General features: G+C 44.0%; 3 protein-coding genes and 1 non-coding gene across 5 annotated transcripts in view; 2 read left to right on the top strand and 2 right to left on the bottom strand.

Annotated features, from left to right (window-relative positions):
• Window positions 1–496: 496 nt before the first annotated feature.
• On the bottom strand, window positions 497–2,446 carry rps20 (ribosomal protein S20). The gene is made up of 4 exons (XM_026292813.1): window positions 2,309–2,446; window positions 1,520–1,619; window positions 1,257–1,330; window positions 497–718 (listed from the first exon to the last, which is right to left on the bottom strand). The coding sequence occupies exons 1-4, from the start codon at window positions 2,309–2,311 to the stop codon at window positions 536–538; spliced, it is 360 nt and encodes a 119-aa protein (XP_026148598.1). The 5' UTR covers window positions 2,312–2,446; the 3' UTR covers window positions 497–535.
• On the bottom strand, window positions 1,408–1,474 carry LOC113122022 (small nucleolar RNA U54). Its single transcript, XR_003294818.1, has one exon. It is a non-coding gene; the product is annotated as a small nucleolar RNA U54 (small nucleolar RNA).
• A 1,550-nt stretch (window positions 2,447–3,996) lies between the features above and the next one.
• anks6 (ankyrin repeat and sterile alpha motif domain containing 6) lies at window positions 3,997–11,965 on the top strand. The gene is made up of 19 exons (XM_026292727.1): window positions 3,997–4,594; window positions 5,176–5,394; window positions 5,475–5,691; window positions 5,866–6,016; window positions 6,291–6,335; window positions 6,457–6,661; window positions 6,844–6,950; window positions 7,137–7,288; window positions 7,407–7,644; window positions 7,767–7,816; window positions 7,896–8,090; window positions 8,189–8,351; window positions 8,472–8,638; window positions 8,722–8,914; window positions 9,135–9,202; window positions 9,876–9,992; window positions 10,200–10,284; window positions 10,381–10,450; window positions 11,287–11,965. The coding sequence occupies exons 1-18, from the start codon at window positions 4,266–4,268 to the stop codon at window positions 10,428–10,430; spliced, it is 2,751 nt and encodes a 916-aa protein (XP_026148512.1). The 5' UTR covers window positions 3,997–4,265; the 3' UTR covers window positions 10,431–10,450; window positions 11,287–11,965.
• Window positions 11,966–18,653: 6,688 nt separating this feature from the next.
• ahrra (aryl-hydrocarbon receptor repressor a) overlaps window positions 18,654–26,108 on the top strand; it is a 56,171-nt gene continuing 48,716 nt past the window's right edge. The window contains exons 1-3 of one of the 2 annotated variants that reach the window (XM_026292731.2): window positions 18,654–18,801; window positions 22,006–22,098; window positions 23,474–23,655. In XM_026292731.2, coding sequence (XP_026148516.1) covers window positions 18,719–18,801; window positions 22,006–22,098; window positions 23,474–23,655 — 358 coding nt within the window. In that variant the 5' untranslated portion in view covers window positions 18,654–18,718. Of the gene's footprint in view, window positions 18,802–21,380; window positions 21,705–22,005; window positions 22,099–23,473; window positions 23,656–26,108 lie in introns of those variants that run through there. The other variant, XM_026292732.2, reaches the window with a different exon arrangement.

The raw sequence follows: 26,108 nt of genomic DNA, 5'->3' as shown, positions 1-26,108 counted from the left end.
GTTATGTTTAGACTGCTTCTCTCCCATAGATCTCTCAGAGTGCAGGTCTACTTGTGGTTCCGAGTTTCCAGAAGCAGACTGGGAGGCAGAGCCTTTAGTTATCAAGCTCCTCTCCTGTGGAACCAGCTCCCAGTCTGGGTTCAGGAGGCAGACACTCTGTACTTTTAAGGCTAGACTTAAAACCTTCCTCTTTGACAAAGCATATAGTTAGGGCTGGCTTCAGGTAACCCTGAACCATCCCTTAGTTATGCTGCTATAGGCCTAGACTGCCTGAGGACCATCGGTGCACTGAGCTCCCCTACCCTCACATGTATATTCCACCATTGAATGTCACTAACCTTCTGCTGGAGGCTTTTTCTTCCGTTAAAGGGAGTTTTTCCTCTCCACTGTCGCCAAGTGCTGCTCAAGGGATTTGTTGGGTTTTTAGTTTTTGTAAAGTGCCTTGAGATGATTTGAAGTGAAATTGAATTGACAATTGAAAATAGCACAAATGACATCTGTTTCTTTAACCCCTTTATTCAATCATCTGCATTGTTTATGCATCTGCGATAGTAACTTCAACCTCAACACCTGGTTCGATGCTGATGGAGGTGATCTGCTTGACAATTTCAGATGGGCTATGCAGATCAATCAGGCGCTTGTGGATCCTCATTTGGAAGCGATCCCAGGTTTTGGATCCCTCACCACAGGGAGTTTTTCTGGTGGTGATACGCAGAGTCTGGAAATGGGCAAAAAGACCAGAGCTTAGCTTGATAAAGAAAAAAAAAAAAAGAATCCAGAATACCCCATGTAAATTTGTGTTAATGCTGTCTTCACACTGCACAGTACATAGGATGTGCCAAAGTCACTGACAAAACGCAGAGTGGCACGAAACCATCCTCTGCTACACCTCAGTCTAAGGCAGTCGGGGCCTAATGGATAGGGAGTTGGACTTGTAACCTGAAAGTTGTGTGTTCGAGTCTCAGGACTCTGTGTGCACTTTGGGAGGGGTTAAATGTAGCGCACATATTCTGAGTATGGGTCACCATACTTGGCCACAAACTCACTTCCACTTTTTAAAAATTGAAATGCAATGTTTGGATTAGTGGTGTTTCTTAAATTCAGACATTCACATAAAAACTTTTCAGAAATTTCTCCTTTTGTATGGAAAAAAAGAAAACACTCCACAACACATACGATAACAGGCTCACTGTATTTTAAAACAATAAACAGACTACATGTCTTAATCCCATACATGACAGCCCAGGAACTGTTACCTTAGTTGGCATGCGGACAGGTCCCTTCACCTTCAGGTTCTTTTCCTTAGCCCCACGGATCAGGTCTGCACAGACTGAGGATGAGAGGAAAAAAAAAAAAAAACTTAAGTAAACACCAGAAAACATGAACAAATCAATTGTGCTTTTAAAACCATGGCTCAGAATAGCGTATACAGTCATCAGGGTTTATCAATGGAATATTTTATCCTCATTGCTCAGGTCTATGCCCCATTCTCAATGCGAACTAATTCCAGCTCAATTACCCTTCTCCAGAGATTTCACGTTGCGGCTGGTGAGTGTAATCCGGATGCGGTGAATGGCGACCTCAGTCTCGACAGGCGCCTTACCAGTGTCCTTGAAAGCCTGCATGTGTAGAAACAAGAGTAATTTAAACACAGCCTGACAATAAACCAGCAGCAATTTCTGTGTTAACTGTAGAGATGATGGCCAGTGATCCAAGTTACTGACTTCATTTTTCAGACTGTTCCAGATGGACTGTGATGCTCTACCCCATGGCAAATATTAATATTCACATTGATCTCATTGTCTCAATTCTGTTTGGTTTTTAATGCATCTTCAGTTGTGTAGTACCTTAGTACCTTGTTGTATAGGTGTCTACACAGTGACAAAGGTTTATATCTAATGCTGCTCAACCAACGTTGGCTCTGGTCACGTGTTAAAGCTGTGGAAAGTTACATTTCCGTCCGAGCTCGATGTCAACACTGTGGCGCCTCATGCTTTGAAACGAGCAGAAACACGTGTTCTGCTCAGCCCGCCTAATGAGGAGTATGCCGAATTATGAGAAGGGTCCTAATGAGTCTGTTAATGGCGAGTTTACCTCATTAACTATTCTATTACCATAGAAATTACTCCTAGGGTCTTAAAAAGTCAGTTTTGTTATTGGCGGCTGGTCAACCAACCGTAATGTTAGCCTAGCTCTCAGTGCTAGCCATCGCAGTATAATTTTTAAGTGCAGACGAGCTCGTAACACCATCACGTCACTATCATGCAGTTCGTACAACACAAGCAAAGTTTATTCAGACCGAACATACCATCGTGATAGTTCCTGACCGACTTATTCGGAATAATCTCACACGAACAGCGGTGAGCCAGGAAGACGCTCACGGAAAGGACGAGCAACGCGCCGAGCCCTGCTTATATAGTCTTCATCCGGGCTTCTGCGACTTCTTCTACGGCTTTGTACACAGACACGGCATCTACAGCAGCACCTAGTGGCGGCTGCGCTTCATTGTTAGACATGGGGTTAGGGTTTCTTAGTGTGAGGACTAAATTAGATAGATAGATAGATAGATAGATAGATAGATAGATAGATAGATAGATAGATAGATAGATAGATAGACAGATAGACAGACAGACGGATGGATGGATGACACCTGCTATTTCACCTGTGAAACAATCACTGATATACAAATATCTAAGCACGTATATGCTAAGACAGTTGAAAATGTGTTCTCACCTTGATTCATGTATTTTTCAATTACATCAATTCACTTCTTTGGTACAGTGCAAAATCACACATAAATAATAATAATTTTAAGGCACCCTGTGATAGACTGGGGACCTGTCCAGGGTGTACCCCTGCCTTTCACCCAAAGAGAGCTGGGATAGGCTCCAGCAGATCCCTGGGACCCTGGTTAGGACTAAGGGGGTACAGAGGATGGATGGATGAATAATTTTATTCTAAATTTTACCTACATAAATGCAAAAGTTTCCCCTCTTCTTGTTTTCAAACTATTGTTTTTGACAAATTAGATTCAGATACGTCCTCCAAAAACTAAAACTATTAAAATTATTTTTGCATCTCCTAATGTATGTAGATTATTGTGTAAATTTATGTGTACATTTATTTATGTTATTGTTTGTTAGTGTCATGCTCCTATAAATGTTTTTTTTTCCTTTTTCCTAGTTTCAATCAGATATTTAAACTCAAGTTCACTGGTCTAAATATTCTAATATTCTATGTGTCCAATCCAATGGGCCACTCATTCCAAATACAACACTCTTTCAACAGGTAGGCTTTGTTTAATCTGCAAATCATTGCAATCAATCATTTTCAACGTTATATTGTGTTTTTCATCTCAACATTTCAACTTTAGTCTCAACATGTAAAACTGAAAGAAAACATCTTCCTTTGTGGCACCAACACTATTATTTTGTGTCAAAATAAAAGTTGTTCTAATAGGTTTACCCACAGAGTGCCAGTGTAATGAAGGACTGCACTGCCTGATTTTATTCAGGACTGATGACAAAGCCACACTTGCAGCCCTTACACTGACTGACTGATCACAAAAACAGTCACATCAGTAAAGATAAATTATTGGCCACTGTCTATTTGGGGATTTTATCTGCTTCTTCTGGACTAAACTTATGAAAATGAACTCTGGGATAAACGTTTCACTAAACCTGAACTATAGGTCATAGTCTACATTGTTCTTAAAATGTATGTTAGCCTATAAAGTTTCCAAATGTAGGCTGTAAACAAAAATAACCAAAACAAGAAAATGACATATGACATTTGTCTTTAAGAATAAACCATTGAGGACAATTTCTAACCTTTCATGAGTAACTTGCTTGGCATTAGTGACTTTTTAACGGCGGGAACCACCAGAGGAAAATGTAAAAGTAGTGAAGTAAAATAAATAAATTACCGAATAAACACATCCCATGTGCGTAAACAGCGAGGCTTTTATTTTGAAGGCCGAGAGCGGAAGTACCGTGTTTTGCAGTTGATGTTGGTCGGACCGAAACAAGTAACGGAACCGGGCACCGGCAGATTGCCAGAAAAAGTTTAGTGAAGGCGACAAGTTGTGACTGAAGTGTTAAGGTGGGAACAAGAGTCTGGGTGTAGGGTTTGGGAGGGAAAGGGGGCCGCTCTTTACTTTGAAGACTAAGCGGGATTTTACGGTGCGTCACCCAAACAGGCCGAAGCGTTTTGGACCCAAACAAAGTTCGGCTGAATGGAGACGGAACAACACTTCAAATGAAGACATGAACTTCGGTCTCCCCGCTAATTCTCTGCTGCTTTTTCGTGCGTGCGATGAGGGGGACTACGAGACGGCCCGGGGTATCCTGGAGCCCGGAGCCCCGAGGGAGTCCGGGCGGCAGAGCAGGCTGCGGTCGGAAGCGGGATCGGACTGCAGCGTCGCGGACACGTTGTCGCTGGTACCGGTGGACTGTACGGACGAGGAGGGGAACACAGCCCTGCAGTTCGCCTCGGCCAGCGGTCATGAGAACCTGGTCCGGTTTTTGCTACGAAAGGGGGCCTCGGTGGACAGCCGGAACAACTACGGCTGGACCCCGCTGATGCAGGCTGCTAGGTGGGGTTCAGAGCCGGAGCACAGGGTCACGGGAAGTTTTGTCTTGTGACTCCACAGTGATGACACATGTACCCACATCCATCCAGTATCTATACCCCCTTAGTCCTAACCAGGGTCCCAGGGATCAGCTGGAGCCTATCCCAGCTCTCTTTGGGTGAAAGGCAGGGGTCCACCCTGGACAGGTCCCCAGTCCATCACAGGGCCACATAGAGACAAACAACCTCACACACTCACACTCACTCCTATGGGCAATTTAGAGTCACCAATCAACCTGACATACATGTTTTTGGACTGTGGGAGGAAACCAGAGTACCTGGAGAAAACCCACACAAGCACAGGGAGAACATGCAGACTCCACACAGAAAGGCCCCTGATGGGTTTCAAACCAGGAACCTTCTTGATGTGAGGCAACAGTGCTAACCACTAACCCACAGTGCTGTTTGTTTCCATAAGTGGTCTTAATGTCATTCAGTGAAATACTCTCTAAGTGTTACGGGTCGGGTCAGGCTAAATCCTGGCTCGTTCTGTTTTCATGTACCGTCATCATCAATAATAGTTAATGTTTGTAACTCACTGCACAGGTTTGGTCACCTGACTGTTGCCCACATCCTGTTGGAGAATGGGGCGGAGATTAATGGACGCAACAGGCTGGGGGCGAGTGTCCTGACCATGGCGGCCCGTGGGGGACACGCTCATGTAGTCAAACTACTCCTGGAGAGTGAGGCCCACGTTGACGACTACGATCACCTGGCTGTGTCTGCGGAGGCCGTATGCAACGGCAACAACAACAACAGCCGCAGGTCTGGCTGGTTCCTCTCACACAAAATTCAATGTGGATATTCTCTGAACAACATCTGGACTCTCTGTTTTCTTAATTCAGCGCGGCTGGTTTTGGAGGTGCTGATGGCTGCCCAGGTGTAGGAGGAGCAGGAGGAGGAGGCGGCAGAGAATTCATGGACATCACGGCCCTGATGGTGGCGTCTCAGCATGGACATGAAGCCACGGTGCGCTTGCTGCTAGAGTGGGGCTCAGATGTCAACTTTTCCCAGAAGACCACTGGCTGGGGACCCCTGATGGTTGCCACCCTGAGTGGGAAGGTGGGCGGAACAATGGTTCATTGGTTGGGCTGATTAAAAAGATACATTTTTGGTGTTGTAGGTGCCTTTTGTTCACCCACACATGACTTGAGTTTATTTTTAACGCCCCTGCATGGCAGCTTCCAGACGTCTAACTGGAAGGAAAAGAGAATAAAGTAGTTTATGTGTTCGAAGGTGGTTGTGGCTCAGCAGTTAGTGGAACGAGGAGCTGACCCAGACCGAGTCAACGTTCTGTCCAAAACAGCCTTTGAACTTGCTATGCAGCTAAAGCAGAGAGACGTCAAGGCCTACCTGGACTCTATCACCACAGTCCGACCCCAGACAGGTAGGGCTGGCAAACCTTAATAATGTGTAATTCAGAAGGACGATGGTAAACACTGTGCATGGGCTGAACATAGAACAACAGAACCTCTCCAGCAGAGCTTTTAAAAACCTTCACTATTGCATCTTTCTCTGATGACCGGCTGTGTTTATGACAGCGCAGAGTGTTTGTAAAGAAGTTATGTTTCTCTGTGCATTTCCTTACTTTAGTGAGTGGTGACGCTGCATTAGGGTTATTGTCATACGATCACATATTTTCTGTTCTCACTTTTTCACAGATGATGAGAGAAGGAGACCAGATGTGTTCAGTGCCCTCAAGTTGGGTAAATTCAATATTTACCAAAAAAAAAAAGAGCTAAAGTACAAATAAAAAATAAAATTCATTTTGCTTGTAGCACTAACTGGTGAGTAAATTGAAAACGATATATATTTATGTTGAATCAGGAAATTCCCAGCTAGTTAAAGAGATCTTGGAGGAGGAGCCCTCTCAGGTGAATTCATCCAATCAGGAGGGGGCAACACCTCTGATGATGGCAGCAGTGAGCGGCCAGTTGGAAGTGGTGCAGCTGATGGTGGAGAAAAATGCTGACATAGATAAACAAGATGGGGTCCATGGGTGGACCGCACTCATGCAGGCCACCTATCATGGGTAAGAAGGAGCCATTATAATTCACCTGTTAACGGGAATGTTCACCTTGTAAATGAATATGGTGAAATTGTAGATTTAGTGGGTTCTGAACTTTAGGCCTTTAATCAATAAACACAGGAGGGATATGGAAGTAGATCATGTTGAACATACATGTGTGTATCTGTTGTCTTCTTTGTCTCCAGTAATAAAGACATCGTCAAGTATCTGCTGAGTCAAGGGGCTGATGTCAACCTTCGAGCTAAGAATGGATACACGGCCTTTGATTTGGTTATGCTGCTCAGTGACCCAGGTACGCTCAGTACTGCTGCTCTGTTTTGGAGCAATATGTGACAAGTCCGTCATTTTAAAATATTAATACATTCTAAAGTCTTCTAGACTCCGCAGTGATTATACCTTGACAGGGTCCATTGGATGGAGTTTCTATAATGTTTAGTGATCATTGAATTCATTTACTTTTCTGTGTGTGTTTTCCCAGACACTGAACTGGTGCGTCTCTTAGCATCGGTGTGTATGCAAGTAGATAAGGACAAGTCGAAGCAGCGGGGCAGAGCCTTATTGACACGCTCTAGAAGCCGACAGTCCCTCAACAATGTCCCTGTGCCACCTGTGGACAAGGGAGACCTTAAGGTAAAGGTGACATGAAGTTGTGTTACCTCAATGTTCTGTTTACTTCTTAATGCTGTGTGTATCTACACGTATGTGTATGCACGTCACTGTGTTCACGTTTGACTCCGCCCTCTTCCAGTCCTGGTGGAGCAGGATGTCAAATCGGTTCCGGCGGCTTAAGTTGACTCACACACTGAGGCATGGCCTCTCATCCAATCGCCTCGCTCCATTTCCCAGTGATGCTGAAGCTTCATTGGATGCCACGATGAAGGCACATACAAAACCTGTTGCTGGGTCTAATGGTGCACTGGCACCAGCTCCTGTACCGGGAGAGAATGACACCAGCACTACTTGGGCTGTTAAGAGCAAAGATACTGGTGAGCCACAGTGATGCCATTAATCTGTCATGCAGTCTGTAATACACTGATGACACCAGGTGTTTTGCATATGTATATTATAGGGGGGGAATGTGTAATGTGCTGTATGTTCCTTTTTCCAGGTCTGTGCAGAGCTCCCTTAGAAAAGGAGGACTTCTTAATAACCACAATGGTAAGGAGATTTGGTTTAAAGTATATTTCATTCAAACTCGCTCTGTGTTTGAGGTTTACAGTGCTTTTCATCTCCTCAGCTAAGAAGTGGTGCACCACTGACCCGACTGCCCAATGACAAACTCAGAGCAGTGATCCCTCCCTTCCTACCTCCATCCAACTTCGAGCCGTGGAACTCAGACCGCATGCGTCTCCTCAGGGAAGGAAAGAGCGAAGCTCCCCGCCTGCCTATGCCACCCCAAAGGAAACTAAACAGCAGTGGAAACTCTGATATTGTAAGTTTTTGTTCAAGGGTGATGTTGGTGAGACTCTGTGTGTTTGCTGTCATTCACATCGTTTTTTCTGTCTTGCCTCGTTCTCCTTTATTTATCAGACATCCATCAGTCGTGTGGTTAGCAGGTCCATCAAGTTTCCCAGCATCCCCAAGGGGCCCTCCTCCTCCTCTCCTTCCAACTCTGGGCACTACCACTCTCCTCATTCGTCAGGAGGCTCCAATGGAGTGGCAGGGCTCAGCCGAGATTCTCACAACCGTTCAGGTTGGCACAAACACGAATGGCTAACCACTGTAAATGAAAAGCCAAACCAGATGATCAGCAAACTAAGAATATAAGTATTACATTGTCTGCAGTATGGTGTTTTCTTCTTCTTTCAACCAGGGGGCAGTGCAGACAGTGTTCTCTCTCAGATAGCGGCGCAGAGAAAGAGAGCAGCAGGCCTGATGGATGTGAAGGTCCAAGCCCCAGAAAGACAGCACAGCCACACACAACCACCACAGAGCCTGGCACAGCCTGATGTCAGCCTCCCTGACATCCACACGAGAAGGGTCTGTGTTTTGTTTCCCTTCTGTCTCCGCTGTGGCAACTGTGTCAAACAAAAGTTTTACTATCCGTTCTCATTCCTTTGCAGAAGATGGACTTGAGCAAGAGACCTCAGTCAGGGAATTCCTCTACCTCCAAGAGCACATCGCCCACTCTGACCCCGTCTCCTTCCCCAACACCCAAACCTGCCACGGGGCCAGGGGACTCTCTGTCATCGGCCTCTTCCCATCCTCGCTCCAAAAGCAGTGGCGACTCCAGCAGTGGAACTATCACTGACGAAGGTAATACCACATCCACACTTTACACCTTAAAAGACAAAATACTGAGATGTAGTTTTCAGCCATATTGTCCAATTCTACCATGCAGACCTGCACTACGAGCCCTGGACCTAAATAAAAGCTAACTTGCATGAAAACTATACAGACAAAATCCACTTGTAACATAGTAGTGATATGTTAGCACTTTCCTGAGATCATATTATTTTGTCTTGTACTTTTTCAGATGAGTTGTCTAGTATTTTGAAGAAACTCTCCCTGGAGAAGTATCAGCCCATATTTGAGGAACAGGAGGTAATACATGTTTTTTTTTAGTCTCTCAGTGTGAAGAGGGCAGTTATGTGATTAATAGGATGTTCAGCTCAGGTTTTTTGGCTCTGATCTGAACCTTTATGTCATAAATAGTACTCTTCAGAGCTTGTTGCTTTGCAAGTGCAGTTACGCTCACACAGTACTCTAAACATACAGTAGGTGGCACAGATTTTCATCGCCAGTGAGAAACACCACAGCCAGTCATTTAGTGTTTGTTTTCAGCTTATGACAAACTGGCTCTGAGGTGAAAAGTAGCATCAACATCACCATTCTGGATGTTTGTGCTCCCTCCGTCTCCTTTACTCTAAAACAGCGTCTGGAAAAGCAAAGATGTTGTTCTTTCTCTTTTCTCTCCAACATTAAGTTAAATGGCAGCTACTGCCACCTTCTGTTTGGTCACTGATATAACAGCATTTCTCCAGACCTTGATACACACACACAAACACCCTGTTTCACAGTTCAGTGTTGGATTTCAGTCTCAGTCTTGGCCTTATTTTGACCTGCAGCATTCCTTGCCCTGATCGGCCCTGATTAGGATTGCCTCAGGACATCGCTGCTAAATAATTATTAAAGATTAAAGATTATTTGCATTTAATTTATTGCACAGTTTTCCTATGGTTTTTAAATAATTTTTTCTTATTCCTTCTTTTTGTAGGTGGACATGGAGGCATTCCTCACTCTGACAGATGGAGATCTGAAGGAGTTGGGCATTAAAACAGACGGACCCAGACAACAGATCTTGGCTGCTATATCAGAGCTCAATGCTGGGAAGGTGCGTTTATTTCCAGTTATACATTATATCTTTACTTTCAGGGCTGTTTCCAGTACTCACTGGGTTTAATCTATGGTTTTTCCACTGCAGTTTTGAAGCTGGTAGTTATCAAATTTAAACAAGAATGGCCAAAAAAAGGAACAACTTCCATATATTATGGCCTCAAACTGTAGGTGGTGTATAACAACATTTGTTTGCTGCCATCAGGGCCGAGAAAGACAGATCCTTCAAGAGACCATTCATAATTTCCAGTCTTCCTTTGGTAGCAGTGCTAGTAACCCAAGACAACCAGGTGAACCACACTCTGAGTGTCAGAAGTTAAAACTGAACAAGTCAACATCATAATCTGCCTCTCTACATCTGTGTCATGTTTTTTTCTCTTTAACAGCTCAAACAGGTTGGATGAGACACCAGGTTCGATCCTCCAACAAGAGATAACCTGCGACCCTGATCAGGAGGTACACCACAGGTTCTTAAACTAAGAGTTAATGATGCTTGTGACCCCTAGGCCAGGGAGCAAGTAGTGTGGAGTTTCCTGGATGCCTGTGTCCCAGACCATTAGAGGTTTTAGTGCAGGAGGACGCTGCAACAAATAGACCAAGCAGGTCCTGATCATCTGCCTTTATAGGATCCTCCTTTAGGGATCACAGGACAAAAATGCCAAAAATCCTCTTAAAGCAGGGGCAGCGTGAAACGAGGCTGGCTGAATCTGTCACCCTGCGCCAGTTTGACAAAGAGTTTGCAAATCATACTTTTTGCTAATAATAATAATAATAATGACTCAAGGAGCACATCTAGTGCTCAGGCAGAACCTGAGTCATACAGATGCATTGAGAGACAATACAACACTGGCAGACAGTTAAGTTAATGGTGTTCAGCATTGGAAGTCTCAAAACTGGCATGAAGAAATAAAAACATGGTTATTCTTATTCCACAAGATGGCAGTGACCTTCTATTGATGCAAGAACCATTGGCTTATTAGTGATATAGATACTGATTGATTGCAAAATATTGATCTGTTGATGAATAATATTGATGATCAAAGATGCTACAGAACCGACTGTGTGAGCACTTTCCCTCAGTGGTAGCAAAACTATGTGTTCTTGAAATAACATTAGTTTTAATGCAGATGTAAAATTCAGTTCATTTCCAATAAAACTCAGTCTAAGTCACTTTAACACTTTGTGTTTACTTGGCAAATGTTTTTGGAGGCTACTTGTTAGATAAACATATAACATTTCTAAATATATTTAACCTTATAACACAACATCAACATGTGTCTGATTGATCCCAGATTCACAGTGCAGCCCACTGTGCAGGACAACAAGCCCATAAAGTACCCATCACAGTTCACGAAGAACCATTTTCAGAGACAAGAAGAACCTGGAGTCCTGCAGCGGATGGTCTGACCCCCCCATTGAGCCCTGATCTGAGCAGTGTGGAGTCAGTCTGGGATCACATGAAGAGGCAGAAACACTGGGACAGTCTGAATCTACAGAAGAACTGCAGCAGGTTCTCCAAGGTTCTGCAAAATACCAGGAGAACCCGTGTGCAGGTCAAACCAGAGAGACCTGCTGCTGGTTTAAGGGCAGATCTGCAGAAACCGATTAGATTCAGGTTTTATTCCCTTCACTGCACTTTGTGTGAGGTTAAGTGATAAATGAAACACTATTCTTTCCTCACGCTAAGTGATGTCTGCCTAACAGCCTGGTGCTGTCATGTGACAACACCTGGATTTATGTAACAACGAAATCCAAAATGTTGGTGTTTGGGACACCTGTGTCACCATGGGTCACCATAAACTTCTACATGCAGCATGTCTCTTTCCTAATTCAATAAGGGTCGTCTTATCTGTTCAGGTGATGGGATATTCCCCTGAGACTCTCCTGCACACTGAGAGAGAAACAGATGTTTAGTGGGCTCATTGTTGTCCATGCTGGCTGTGAAACAAAGCAAACTTAAATTTCTGTGTCACGAGAATCGGGGTTTTAAAAGTTTTTCGTTAACACGTGATGAGTCACATTTTGTGTTTTTGTTTTTTGAAGCTACTGTCACCATGGGAGCGGCTGAGAAATGTGTTAGTTGTAATGACAAATATTTCAAAGCCGAAAAAGCAGCGTACCACCAAAAATGACCCAATAGCAACACACTGCCACTGCTGAAATCATTATTGATGACCCGTATGAAGACGAGCCCGACAGGCAGGCGACAGGCTTCCCAAAGACGTTAATGAAAAGCATCACTCAGAGTAGGAAAGCTTTCCTCTCCAGGTCTTTGCGGCAGAGTGAGCGCTCACATGTACAGTCGTATGTGAGCTGTAAGGCCGTGGAGGAGAAGGAGCTACATTTGGAATACATTAACATTGCTGTGGCATTTGGGCAGCAAACAGAGTGACTCATTCAATTTCCTGTCAATTGTTTTCACTCACATAAGGTTTTGATCAGATTGAATAACTTTTAATAATATTGCCTGAAACTGTCGACACAGGAGGAACAGCGGACACTCACTAGATCATGGGTGCACAGGACGAAAATACAGGAGTCAGTTTATTTAACGAGCAGTAAAATACGATTCATCTTCTTTTTACTTTTTAATTTCTTAAATGAATTTGTAACTGGATGTTTACCTCCATCTGCTACTGGTATTCTCCTGACAGCCTTAGTCAACACATCTGCCTCTCAGGTTTAAAGTGGCTTTTCAGACTGACTGGTTCAACCTGTGTCTGCCTGAGTTCAAGATTCAAGATTTTTTGATTTGTCACGTGTTTGTGCAGGTACAACAGCAGTGAAATCTGATTTCTACGCTCCCAGACTGTGCAAAACAAAAATGCTGAACAGTAAACAAGTGCGTTTTAAACTCACATAAGATCCCCAGTAGAGGTGTCGACTCTTATCCCAGCAGCAAACCGCCCCAATGCAGCCTGAAGGTGACAGTCTGGTGAAGCCAACCAGTCCACAGTGTCTGCAACCAGCAGAGAAGCAGTTCTGAGGTTCACAGACTAGACAGTGTCCTTGACACAGCTGCACTTTGAGAGCTGAAACCGAATTAAACAGAGACAAGCGACAACGATGATGGAGGCCGACACCAACTGGAAATGTGTTTGAAATCCTGTAGAAAATATCAACGCATCATTCTGACTAAAGGATCCAGTGGCTCGTAGCAACATCCCTGGTATGTAATGTCCCTAACAGATAAGAAACCTAATGTGTTGAGCAGAACAAAATGTTCCATGGCAACTCTTGATCACAGTAAAAAATAAAACATTGAGACTAATGAACTATGTCACACAGCCCTGCAGTGCTGTTGTGGCGATTCTGAGGGCAGAGGAGACCTGATTGGAATCTGGTTGCTCCGATGTGTAAAGATTCTGGCCTTAATGGTGTTAGTACAATTCTTCCAGAGCACTTTATAGTCACTGGGATTAAAGACACTCTGTGGTGACTTTTTGAGCACTGGAACAATGGTGGTGGATTTGAGTCTGGTGGGGGAAGCACCTTGTCATGGTGAGAGGTTCAAATGTTGGTTAATACCTCTGCTGATTTGCTTCTCTGTTGGTTCTTTAATCTTTGCTGTTTTAGTCATCAAAGCAGGTAAAGAACCGATCCAGTGAATGCAGTGTAGTCGTTGAACCTGCTGTTTTTATAGTCTGATGTGCTTTAATACTTTTCCACATGCTGTGTTTCTAAAGACGACCTTCAGTGCACGTTTTGTCTGTGCTTGGCCTCTCCACTGCCCTTCTTTAGTCCTCCACGCTCATTCCTGTAGGCCCTGGAGTCACCTGATTTGAAAGCAGCATCTCATTCCCTAAGCAGGGCCCATGCTTTTCCATTCAGCCGTGGCTTCTGGTTTGGGAACACCCTGATGGTTTCAGTGGTTAGTGCAGTCTAAGTGCATAAGTATCTGCAGGCCAGAAGAGATGAAGAATATTCTCCTAGGTCTGATCCTTGTGTGAACACAATCCAGGCTGTGGTTTCAAATTAGCACTGCAGTAGAGAGGTGGCTTCCTCATTCCAGACATGGACCATTTTAATAGCTGGTCTTGATCTGCAGATTAGAAGTTTGTAAGATGGAGTCATCACCGGAGAGATGTGACTTGATAGACAACATGTGGGGATGGAATAGCTTTGTGTGCTCCAGGGTTATTTGTGTACACTTGGTCAGGAATGTTGTTTTCTTTCATTGGGAAGTTCACATTCTTGTCAAATCTGGGCAATGCCGTCAGGAGTTCCGCATGACTGCAGTCCCCTGCTGCAATTACTACTCCCTCTGGATGTCCATCGGATGGTTGTTAATAGCATCATGCAGTTTCTCCAGGGCCAGACTACACAGTAGTAAATATGAAACAATTGTATATGGGGGAAAAGCTCTTTATTTCCCCGCTCATCGTTTACATATATAGTGAATCTACAGTCCTGTCAGCTGTAGACAGAAAAGGCCTGCTAGCCACACTGGGAACACAGCTACCTATCTAGCTACCTAGCCAGGTCTCTGTAATGACACAGTGGTGCACTGTGTGCAAAGTAATTGTCAGCCTGAGTTCGCCATCTCCTTAACAAGCAGCCGGGTGTTGCTGATGAGAGGCTGCAGAGCTGCTTTGTGCAGGGAGGCTTTGAGCCTCACTTGTAGACACAGTTCTCTGCTATCCCAGAGTTCGTCTCATCCACAGTACGCACATGTGATTGCGTCTGCTTGTGCCATCTTCCTGCAAAACCATAAATGCATCATTTTGCTAAATCACACATGGTGAAAGATTTTAAAGTATAACCAGGCGCACTAATGCTAACGTGCAATTGTATGCAAATGACATGTTTTGCTATTTTACAGCCAGTGGCACAGGAAGCACTTCACGGACAGTGGGAAGAATGGATTCCACTGAATAACAGCACATTCTGGATGCAGATGTCCTGCAGTCAGTCAAGAAAGGGAAATGGAAAAGAGACAGGCAAGAAAGAAATAGAAAATAACATTTGAGGAAAGCTGCACGGGGGTGCCCAAACACCTCCACTTTGCAGCTGTATGGGGTTGGGGCAGTCTTGTCTATGTGTCATCACAGTCAGGGAAGGACTGAATTGACAGATATTTGTTAAGTGTAACCAGAAAATCCTTTTGTTGGAAACCTCCCCTGAATGTCTATGTCAACAAAAGTCTACACAGTTATAGCTATGACTTTATCTGTTCATTCACATAAAGTTACTGAAGAATCAGAATCAATATTTAGCAACGTCTTTTGTTTTTCGAGGTACCGAACCAGTTGTTCTAGTACAAGATAGAATTTGTTAAATGACTGAAGCCTGATTTTCTTTGGACACGGCTAACCTCACCCACAGTGGGCTTTACCTCTTAAAGAGACACTTTAAATATGGAATTGGGCTTCACACCTTCACTTGTGTGGAAATGTTGGGATGAGATGCAAAACAAGTGACTCACCCTTAATGGAGGCATATTTTCGACAGGTTGCCAGTTTACCGGCATTTAGTTTTTTTTCTAAAAGCGTGGGTGCCTCTGTCACAAAATCCACCGTAGCTGTTGGCCTCTGGCTGTACAAGTCAGTGCAGTTTTCAGATATTCATTACCTAGACCATTAGATTTTGTGTTCTGAACTCGAAAGCTGTCGTTATGAGGATGAATTGGTCTCTTACTGTCTATGACTAAGACGAGAGGTGAGACTGGAGGACTGAGCCTTCTGGAGATTTTTTCCAAAGTCCTGTCAGTGACTTCCATCAAAATGAACTTTTAACAGTAACTGACTCACATACTGATGTTGCTGAGTTGCTGCCTGATTTCACTTTTTTTTCCATTGTCAACATTAATTCTTGCTAAAGTGCTCAATTGGCTCCCAGGGCTTCCCAGCATCCAGCGTGTTACTCAACCGTGGCTCCCTCTTTAAATCGCTCTCTTTTACTGTGTACTTCACACAGATAAATAGAAAACAGACAGTAATGAAGCAGGTTACACAGAGACTGAGGGCAGCAGAGGAGGATGGAGACAACTCAAATCCAAATCCAAATGTAAACAGAAGGTTACCCCAACACACAATCTCCCCTCTTAAACCGGAAGAAGACCTCTAAGAGTTTCCTCACATGTTCACCAGATTACTGATATTCATTAACGTATTGGCATGCAAAGATTTGTCACTACACTATGAGTTAATTAGATTTTAACACCCTCTTTTCTTTGCTTGTCAGGCTGTGATTGACTAAAATGTATGTCTGGTACTGTATGAATATCCATTAGATTATAGTCTAATGCCGTCACAGTCCTGCATGTCTCCAGAAAGCCCACGTTGATACAAGCAGAGACACCGTCATCAGTGAAAGCCACACTATTGAACCTGGCAGATGGCATTTAATATTTGGCTCCATGGTCATTGTTACCCACACACACACACACACACACACACACACACACAGTTGCGTGCTAAGGCCTTCCCCAGCAGCATTAGAAGAGCTTTAAGCCTGAGCTAATCTGGAATGATCTTGGAGAGTGTTTGCAGTGGATTTGCATTGACACCACGGCTCCCCCACAGCTTTAATGGCACCCACTGACACCGTTAACAAGACCTGCTCCGACACATAAAACGTCACCCTGCACGAGCGGCAGCTATCTGCTATATGTTGGCTAAGACTCACATTTCCAAACAGAGTCGGGAGAACAGGAAAATGATGAAGACTGAATGACGAATGTGTCAGGTTTTCTTGTCCCATCAACCTCAAACATGAGGCAACAATTTAGCTTCTTACATTCACTGACGTTGTTGTGGACCAGTGGTGGTTAAACCGTTATTTATTTACCACTCATCATAAATAAAACATTTCTGAGAGCTTTTTCTTTTTTCTTTTTTTTTTTTTAGTGGTTAAGTTAAACCATAGTATGTGAACCCACATCACAGCAGCACTTATTGGTTTTGTGTCTACTCGTCTATCTTCAAAAACAGAAAACATGTATTACATGAAAACACAAAATATGACACAACTGTTGGTTTGAGTTAGTGAACTGCACATGTTCAAAACTAACTTTAATGGGATGAAAGTTTCTCTTTGACTTAATTATGACATTGACATTCACTTAAGGACTCTGAAACACAGCCCTTCTGGATGTTTCTGTTTCCTCTATGTTCAAGTCTAAAGAGACATGGAGAGTTATAACAGTCTTATTGTATTTCCCTTTGTTTTTTATCGTTCACAGCAACTGCACAAGGAGTGAAGTCTGCCCAGAAACAGCAGCCACACCCTGCCCCCTTAAGGTTGTCTTCTTATTTCTGTGTGCATGTGTGTGTGTGATCACATTGTGATCACGTTTCACCAGCAAAGGATGTTCCCTTACTACGTCATCTTTATGTAAAGTGTGTTTCAGCTGCTGGCCTTCATTATTTACTAGATATCAATAAATGATAACTTCTGTGTCCTGAAAGGGCAGGTTTTACTGTGTGCAGTTCATGAATTTGTACACTAGGGTGCAGGATAGCACACAGCATGTGCACGAGGTGATCACTGTGTACTATGAGAATATATGCATTCCCAGTTTTTTTCTTTCTCCTGTTTCAGTGGCAATATATGTCAAACTTTATTAGTTAATGTTGCACGTTCTTGTTCTGCACTTGATATGATACGGAACAAAACAATCGCTGCCGGCAGTTTGGGGTTAATGGTGAATCGAACCTGCCTATAGGTGTTTGACTCTATGTATCAGCCCCGTGATAGTCTGTCAGGCTGTCCAGGCATTTATCGATAGATGTGTTAAGAAGAGCTGGATCCCAGATTTAAATTGATGACCAGTCACTTGAATAAAGTTTGCTCGTCCAGTGAAAGAGCACTAATACAACTTCTGGCTTCCAGGTTGCCTTTTCTGTTTTGGGGCTCACTGCGTATGTGCATTCATGTATTCTTTGCTGGCCCCGCCATGAACTTTACCCTGGGATGACGTCTTAAGACTAAAACTCTTGTCTTCAAAAGTTTTAGAAGTAGAAAACCTCCATAGATTAAAAAATTCATAATACAAAGAGTGACTGACCTGGTTTGCAGTTTGCAGTGAACAGTCAACAGATTTACAGATGTCTATTATCAGTTTGAGCTATAGAGAAAATGGTTTTTGGGGCCTAGATCCAGCATCCATGGGTGTATCCTGGCTTTCATCCAAAGTCTGCTGAGAATGAATGGATGCAGAAACCAATAGGTACATCCCGAAATCCAGAACATTGGCAATTTGTGCAATTTGGGGATGGTTTCTACTTCTTATTCCTGCTAACCAGGGTCACTGGGGGTCTGGAGCCAAACCCAGCTGAAACTGGGCGAGAGCCTGTGAGGTAAAAGTACTAAATGGCATTTTGTTCCTACAGGCCACTGTAGAATGGCCTGCTCCAAATAATCCAGTTAAGACAAATATCAAATGTGAATTTAATTAATTCTATTCTTATTAGATTATGTAATAAGACTAGACCTTGCAAGACCTTGTCGCATGAGGACTAAGTGGTCATTTGACTCCCCATGCTGTCTCCTTTCTTCTCTCCCACAGCCAGTGACTGTTCTTTTTCGTGACTGTAGCAAGTTCTTTGATGGTCTTCGTCTGGGCCTGCCCTCTAATACCCAGTTCCTTCAGAAGCTTTGCAGTGGAACTGGCGACGAAGGCTCTGCAGCCCACCTCTACTGGACGCACCTTCACACTCCAGCCCCTTTCCTCTGCCTCAGCTGCCAGGTTGGGATGACTATTTCCTTTCGTAGTCTTCACTGATGGCATCTTCCCAAGGAATCACTAGCTCATCAAGGAAGACAAGACAGCAGGAGATGGACTACAGGATCAGGTCTGGGCACAGGTTGGTCACAGTGATATCTGTGGGGAAAGCAAGTCTCTGGCCTATGCCGACTCATATTTTCCAATCTCTGGGAAATCTCTCTGTGTTTAATGGGCTCGAGTCTGATGGGGATGTGGGTTGGCTCGCTGTTTCTTCCTTTCCCAGATAAAGACCTTTGGGAGAGTAGTCGGCATTTAGAGGGATGCCATTGGTTGTGACTTTCTTTGTGCTCTATTGCTGAGGCTAGGCATCTCAATGTAGTCATTATGCTGGTACAGCATTTGGTTATGGCACCAGGTGTATCTTCCTTGGGTCAGAGCGGTCTTACAACTCAGCGGGATGTGTTTGAGGGTTGCTGGGGCTGCACACAGGGGACATGCTGGGTCCTCTCCAAGCCAGAAGAGTAGGTTTGCTGGAGAGGACAGAATGTCTCATGCTGCTCTAACGATAAAACTTAGCCCGTTGGATTCCATGTTCCACAGCTTGCTCCATCCCACCTCATCCACTGGACTTGCTGGGTTAGGATGACTACTCTAGCTAGCACATGTGGCTGCTTCCTGCTGTCATCACACCACCATCACCACCATGTGATTCCATTCATTGGAGTGGGTATTAACCCAAAGCCTCCTCTGCCATGTTGGACGTGCCCCACTACGTCCTGGTGTCCACTACTGCTGCATCCGGCTTCCACTTCTTCCCAGTTGCCAGGATGGAAGCAGCGCCACACACCAAGAGATCCTGGGACTCGGTGAGTGTCATCTCCAGCTGTACTTTGGCACGCTTGTACTCTTCCACCAGGCTTGAGATGGGCAAGCCCTAACTGCTCACACATCTTGGCAGCCCAAGGCAATTCCTTAGGCATTCACCAGTCTCTCCAGTCGACTGACATGGGATCAGGTGACCCTTAGATGGTAATTGACCACATGAGACGGGGCAGCAGCCCAAAGTAGAAGCACCACAACTTCAACTTCCCTGGAAGAGCCGAGTTGTTGATTGTTCAAGGCCACCGATTGTGTCCTGACTGAGTTGTTCCACCTGTTCGACATCGCTGAGGGCTGTGCTGTACCGACGTCCAAGGCTTTTTATGGGTTTCTCAAGGATGGTTGGTATTCACTCTCCACTGATGTAGAACCTCTCAGTTGCAAGCTGGCCTGTGATGATGGAGATGCTGGGTGTGATCTCCAGGGCTGATGTTACCGTGGAGCTCATCCAGCAGGCGTTTGGTCTGGGCTGGTAAAGCCAGGGGAGGCACGGTGCTGCAACATTAAGGATGTTAGCTTGTTATGTAGCTCAGTGGACTAGTTTACCCTCATCACAGTGAGTCATGTGAACTTTAGCCAATTAACGTTCAACTCGGTCGTATTTATTCATAGTGCATTTCACAGCAGAGGCTCAACGCACTTAAAGACGTAGTAATAATAAACACCCTATGACCAAATGGTAAAAAGTTAGGATAAGAATAAAACACTATTATAATAAAACAACCCACTTATTCGAACTATAAACTCCAGTAAATCCAGCATTAGACACAGGCGACTGAACACAGGTATGTTATTCAATTTGTTCTAAAAGATTCAGTAGTTATTGTTACATGATTTACTATGACAAACCCAGTTATTTAACAGGATACAGGTTACACAGGTGGATTATATGGTGAAATAAACAGAGAATGTTTATTTTTCATTGAAGCTTCTTGTGTGTAGATTTGTGGTTGCAGGTTGGAGTGTGTTTTTGGGTTGGGGGACGGTTTAGAGGTCATCTGGTCTAGGACAAATGAATAATCTATTTCCGGCCTAAAACTGGCATGGAGGGTGTCACTGGGTGCAGAAAACTACATCTACCGAACATCTAGCAAACAGCAGCCACGTTTTGTTGAGCACAGCCCAGTCTATCTGGGCCTGAGTAGACCCGGAGTCTGGTTTTTGGCCTCGGTGTGAATCCAGAGATCTGGCTTCTGCTGCCCTCGCGTGTGATCCCTCCTCTCGCGCTGCTCTGAAAACGTGTGTGCGCTGCGCGCGACCGTCGGCTCGCGGGTTGGGCTCCTGAGACGTTCAAGTGCTCCTCGTCAAAAAGGAGTTTTCGTTTTATATTTAGCAATAAATCTACAGCGAATAACGAAGAGGAAAGACGAACACAACAACAAGAATAAGAGACAGCGTACCTGGCTAGACCGAGGTACTAGATATAAGGTTTTTGTCATAACTATAATAGTCGAGTCTCCCATTTCCAGACAACACTTGAACGCAGCTAAATCCTCGTGTGTGTCTGTGTGTGAGTTGGTATTGTTACACTGTGGGGACTCCACGGCCTCATGTGGACAAAAAGCTTTTTTTCCCCGCCATGTAAATCACTGAGATTTAGGATGACGTCACGGCTTAAGGTTAAGGGTCAGGACCAGGCGAGCAGAGGTTAAAGTTGAGGTTTAGAGAGCAAGTGTCCCGGAAATGAATAGAACTCGGTGTAAAGTCCCCACGAGGAATGAAAAACAAGAGTGTGTGTGTGTGTGTGTGTGTTTCTCTGTGTGTGTGTGTGTGTGTGTGTGTTTCTCTGTGTGTGTGTGTGTGTGTGTGTTTCTTTGTGTGTGTGTGTGTTTCTGTGTGTGTGTGTGTTTCTGTTTCTGTGTGTGTTTGTGAGGCAGACTTGCGTGCGAAGAGCTCGACATGTCATTCAGAGGAATCCGCCACCTGAAACGCGAGGAAGTGAAGGCGACTCAATTGGGTATAAAGCATCAGCCAACATCTGCCCCGAGCTGTGCAAAGCGGATGAAAACATCAGCTCGGAGCTCGGACGGGACATTTATTTTATTTCCCTGGGATTTATCATTTGGCTCTGCCCGGTGTGTGGAGCCCGGGAGACGCGTCTCTTCTCTGCGCTTCAAGTGAATGTGGCTCAGCGGCCAAAGCTCAGCTGGATTTAACCGAGTGGTCAGTGCTTTTATTTTTGTTTTGCTTGGTTTATTTTCTGCAGCGATGTTGCTTTACTCTTTGTGTTCAAGGAGCCTTCTGCAGATATGCGCTTGTTCAGTGAGCGCTCCATGCGCGCTATCGTCATTGCATGTTGTTTAAGTCACCAACACTAACTCATGATTGCTGAAATTTGAATTAGGCTTGTGTCACTTTGGTGATGCCTGGATTTACTGCATGTTTCACTCCACTGCCTAAATGTTAAATGAGATGATGTGCAACGGGTCCGAGCACGTTTGACGCTTCTGTGCCTCTTCCACAGCGCACCTGTTACATCCACGGAGCGCAAGACCATGATCCCTCCTGGAGACTGCATGTATGCGGGTCGGAAGAGGAGGAAGCCCATCCAAAAGCAGTTAAGGAGCACCGTTTCACTCATATGCTACCTGGGTCAAAGCTGGTCTCAGTGCTGGTGTGAAGTGCAAAGCAAATGTCAGCCTCGACCTTATGATTTGCTGTTTTAAAGAGTAAACTCAGTCAAAAGGCAGAAAGGAATTAAACTGCAGCAACATGAAAGTGTGAAAATGACATAAGGTCCAGTCGGTCCTGCCTTGGACTCAGCATCATGGTCCACTCAGGCTTTAGCACTTGTATGTCTTATTAATGTGTGTATGCACAGATGCATGTATGTCTCCTAATAGATCTTACTCTAATTTGAGTATGAGCTACATGTCTTAGGTCTAGTCATCAGTTAGTTGATGGCATTAAAGTATTCACAGTGTTTTCTCATATATAGTTCAGTTATATAAGTTTTTTAAAAGGGAAGTGGTAAATGAACACGTCAGGGTGGCATCCATGATGTTTTCATGCTTTGCTCTGCCTTTACTCTTGATGTGAAAGTGACTCTTTGCCACACTGGGTTGCTGATGTTGTACTTTTGAAGTTTTAGTTTGCAAGTTGTGTCACATGACATTTTTAGGACGTTTTGATTTATAATTCGGCGCCTGCAGTCGTCAGTGGCTCATATGTGTTTGTGTATTTTTCAACAGTAAATAGTAGAAAATCTCATTATGACAGAAAATGAAGTCAGAGTATTCGACTAACCATGAATCGAAACTTCAGCTGTGGAAACCGGAGCTAACCTTTACATGTGCAGCTCGTGTTCAGCCAGTAAGAGTCTGGTACCCCGGACTAAAACATCCAGATATCTCTATGATTAAGGGTCAGTACATCCAATACACGGAGCCCCAGTAAGCAGACATGTGACTAGATGATTATTTTATGTCGTGAGTCAACAAACTGTGAAATGTAGACTGGAGAAAACAGAAATCATCAGTGCAGGTTTTTATTTTTTGGAGAAGGCTGAGCTCAAAGTCAGAGGGACTTGTGCAGAGTCCACTTCATCGGTCATGTGTTTCTCTGCTTGGGTTGGCCAGGTCTGGTTATTCTACTTAGCCAGGGTCAAGCAAAACATGATCCTGTTTGTATCCTGACTATGAGGAACAAACTCCAGGCAAAGCTGTCGTACATTCAGAAACAATCTCTGTTCAGTTGTTTTTCACACTGATCAAAAATGAACGTCTCATGAGCCGAGTGACGACTTGTGTCTTTTAAGACCAGGCCTGTATCATATCATGTAACGTGGATCCTATTTAAACTCTTAATATGGCTCCAACAAGTGAATTTAAATAAGTTAGTGCTTACCTATGTGCTGCTTATTATGGGCTGTATAGCAAAAGCTTTGCTCTGTCGATTGTCACATATTTCCCTACTCTCTGTTTCACTTTCAGAAAGCCGTCCTCTGCCAGTGAGAAAACCAACCCGTCCAAACGACATCGCGACAGGCTGAACGCTGAGCTGGACCGACTGGCCAGCCTGCTCCCGTTCCCCCAGGATGTCATTTCCAAGCTGGACAAGCTGTCCGTGCTGCGCCTCGCAGTTTCCTACCTCCGCGTCAAGAGTTTCTTCCAAGGTAAAGACGGTCAAGAGGTGATGTTTGTAGTGATGAGAGTCGGCTGTTTGGTTTGGGAGCTGCTGAGGTGATATGTGTGATATATGTGGTTAATAATAGGACAGTACCTGCTGTGAACTGAGATAGTGGTCAGTGTGGTGCACATATATGACGTGTGGATTTAATGCATTCAATTTGAATATGCTGAAAACTTAATTTAATGTGAAGTGATTCTAAGGAAACAGGTCTGACAATAGAAATCTTAGATATTATAATGTTCAGGTATGGAAATAGTCAGCCTAAAGAAAAGTATAGGCTAACTACAGCAGCTGTAAAAATCTTCCTCACTGTCAAACTGTATTAGTGAAACCTTTAAGCTCTTTTGATGGGATTTTAGTTTTAGTAAGTCAGTGAAGATGATTGAAGAAGGTGTCTTTTTGAATAAGAGGTGCTGTTTTATCTCTTCAAAGAGATAAACTGAGGACCACTGACCCTTCAGTCAAACAGTGAACGCCCATCTTCCTCTTTTCTTGTCCTCCAAAGCACGTTGTGCCTTTATTTTACCTCTAAACAAACCATGTTCATGGTGGTCTTGGTGGGTGCCTCGTCAGCACAGAGGCCTGGATGTGACAGCCCTGAAAGCACATGATGCTTTTTTAGCGTCTGACTGGGGAAAATGCCAGTGATGAAATCTGAGGTGGCTGATAGGAGAGGAGAGGGCCGTGGAGACCAAGCTGAAACATGGTCTTCACTGAATCCTTGGATCCTTGCATAGCTGATTTGTGGAACCGTCTCCTCTTTGACACATGCCACTCTTTCACCTTCTCCTCCTCTGATCCTTAGAGTCCATTTAATCCTCATCATCTGCTGCCTTGGTTTGGCATGGCACCCAACAATGGGCATCCTGTTGCCTGGCGTCGTGCGACGTTACACACATGCAGCCGTTTTCCCTGAATGCTCATTTAGCTTAGCCATCACGCACGGTTATAGGACAGGTGCTAATTAGACCCACTGAAGGTACCTGTGCCAGCTGAGGGGTGGGTTCTAGCAACTGCTGACTGAATCATGTGTTTGCTGAAAGTAAAGGTGATATAGTTTGTGACTCTCTTAGGTCACTTTAAAGTTGGTCGTTGTTTTAAACATTAAAATGAGCAGTACAGTTTGAACATGCATTAATGTCTCTGCTGGATACCTTGTTATCAGTGGCAGCAGTGACCAGCTTGGTAGGCATTTGATGCTACACTAATGAGATTAATTAGAGTGGAACATGAGGGATTGGACTCTGTAAACATCTGCACCTGCTGCCCTGATATTCAGACCCCGAGTGAGCCGCAGCTTGTCCAGATAAATCCATGATGGGCAACAAGCTCAAAATATTAGTTGTTAGGAGCTGAAACCTCCACATCCTTCCTGTGGTTTGGAGCAACAATGATAAACATGTTTTTTGTTTTTTTATTTTTCCTATTCTAAACATGATATCAGACCATGACAAGTTTCAGTTGCTATTATAAACAAGTTCAGAAAGAAAAACCGGAAACTTTTCTTCACTTTTCACTGGTGCAGTTATATTTTTTGTCCACGAGGGGGACTGTGTCTAAACCTGTGAATCAAGACACGTATCCAGTTCAGCCACTTGTGGATTTGCTTCAGGTTGTATCCTTTGTTTTGTGTTTTGCCACAGAGACGTGTTGACTTGATTTACTACATTATGAGACACTTATGTACAGTGTTCACATTAACGAGCAGCAGCTGGTTTTGAAGGCACCAGGGATTCATCTCTTTTGCGTGACAGCTCATGGGCAGAGCACACTGAACACTGTGTACCTATGCAACATATGTAAATTTACCTTTAGGTTTTGTGTGTGTGTGTGTGTGTGTGTGTGTGTGTGCGCCTGCCTGTTTGTGTGCATGTGTACATAAAAAACATTAAACAGAGACTCGCTTCACCTAGTTTCACTTATTCATCATATTCCATGGGATTCTAGTTAGTTTGTTTACAGGTACAATGATATAAATGACCTGAAGTGACACCTGCGATGCAAAAACTAGAAACATTAGCTGCTTGTGTTTCTTGTGTGTTTTAAAATATTATGTTTAGTCTGTGCTGGTTGTGTAAAAATTCACTGGTATACAATGCAAATGATTTTTAATAAAGATGAGTTACTTGGAAATATAGGAAATAAAAAAATCTAATTCAGGTGCCAGTCTGAGAATCATTTCTTGTAAAAAAAAGTTAAACTAAGCACTAAACCTTTAGTGCATATGAACTAGTTTTATGTATTTTGACATTCACACTGCAGACTATACAAACTCCAGTGAAGAGGACGCAATAGAAATGAAAATAGTCACATTTAGGTTTGTCATGGTGCAGGTAAAGCATGCAGAGCCACAGGGTACCACCGCTCCTGAAAATAATGATGAGAATAATAAACAATAATAACAGATTTAAACCATCATTTCACTGCCTACAGGCT

Source organism: Mastacembelus armatus, chromosome 20 (assembly GCF_900324485.2).
Source record: "Mastacembelus armatus chromosome 20, fMasArm1.2, whole genome shotgun sequence".
Lineage (NCBI taxonomy): Eukaryota > Metazoa > Chordata > Actinopteri > Synbranchiformes > Mastacembelidae > Mastacembelus > Mastacembelus armatus.
This window is presented reverse-complemented; position numbering and strand designations above follow the sequence as displayed.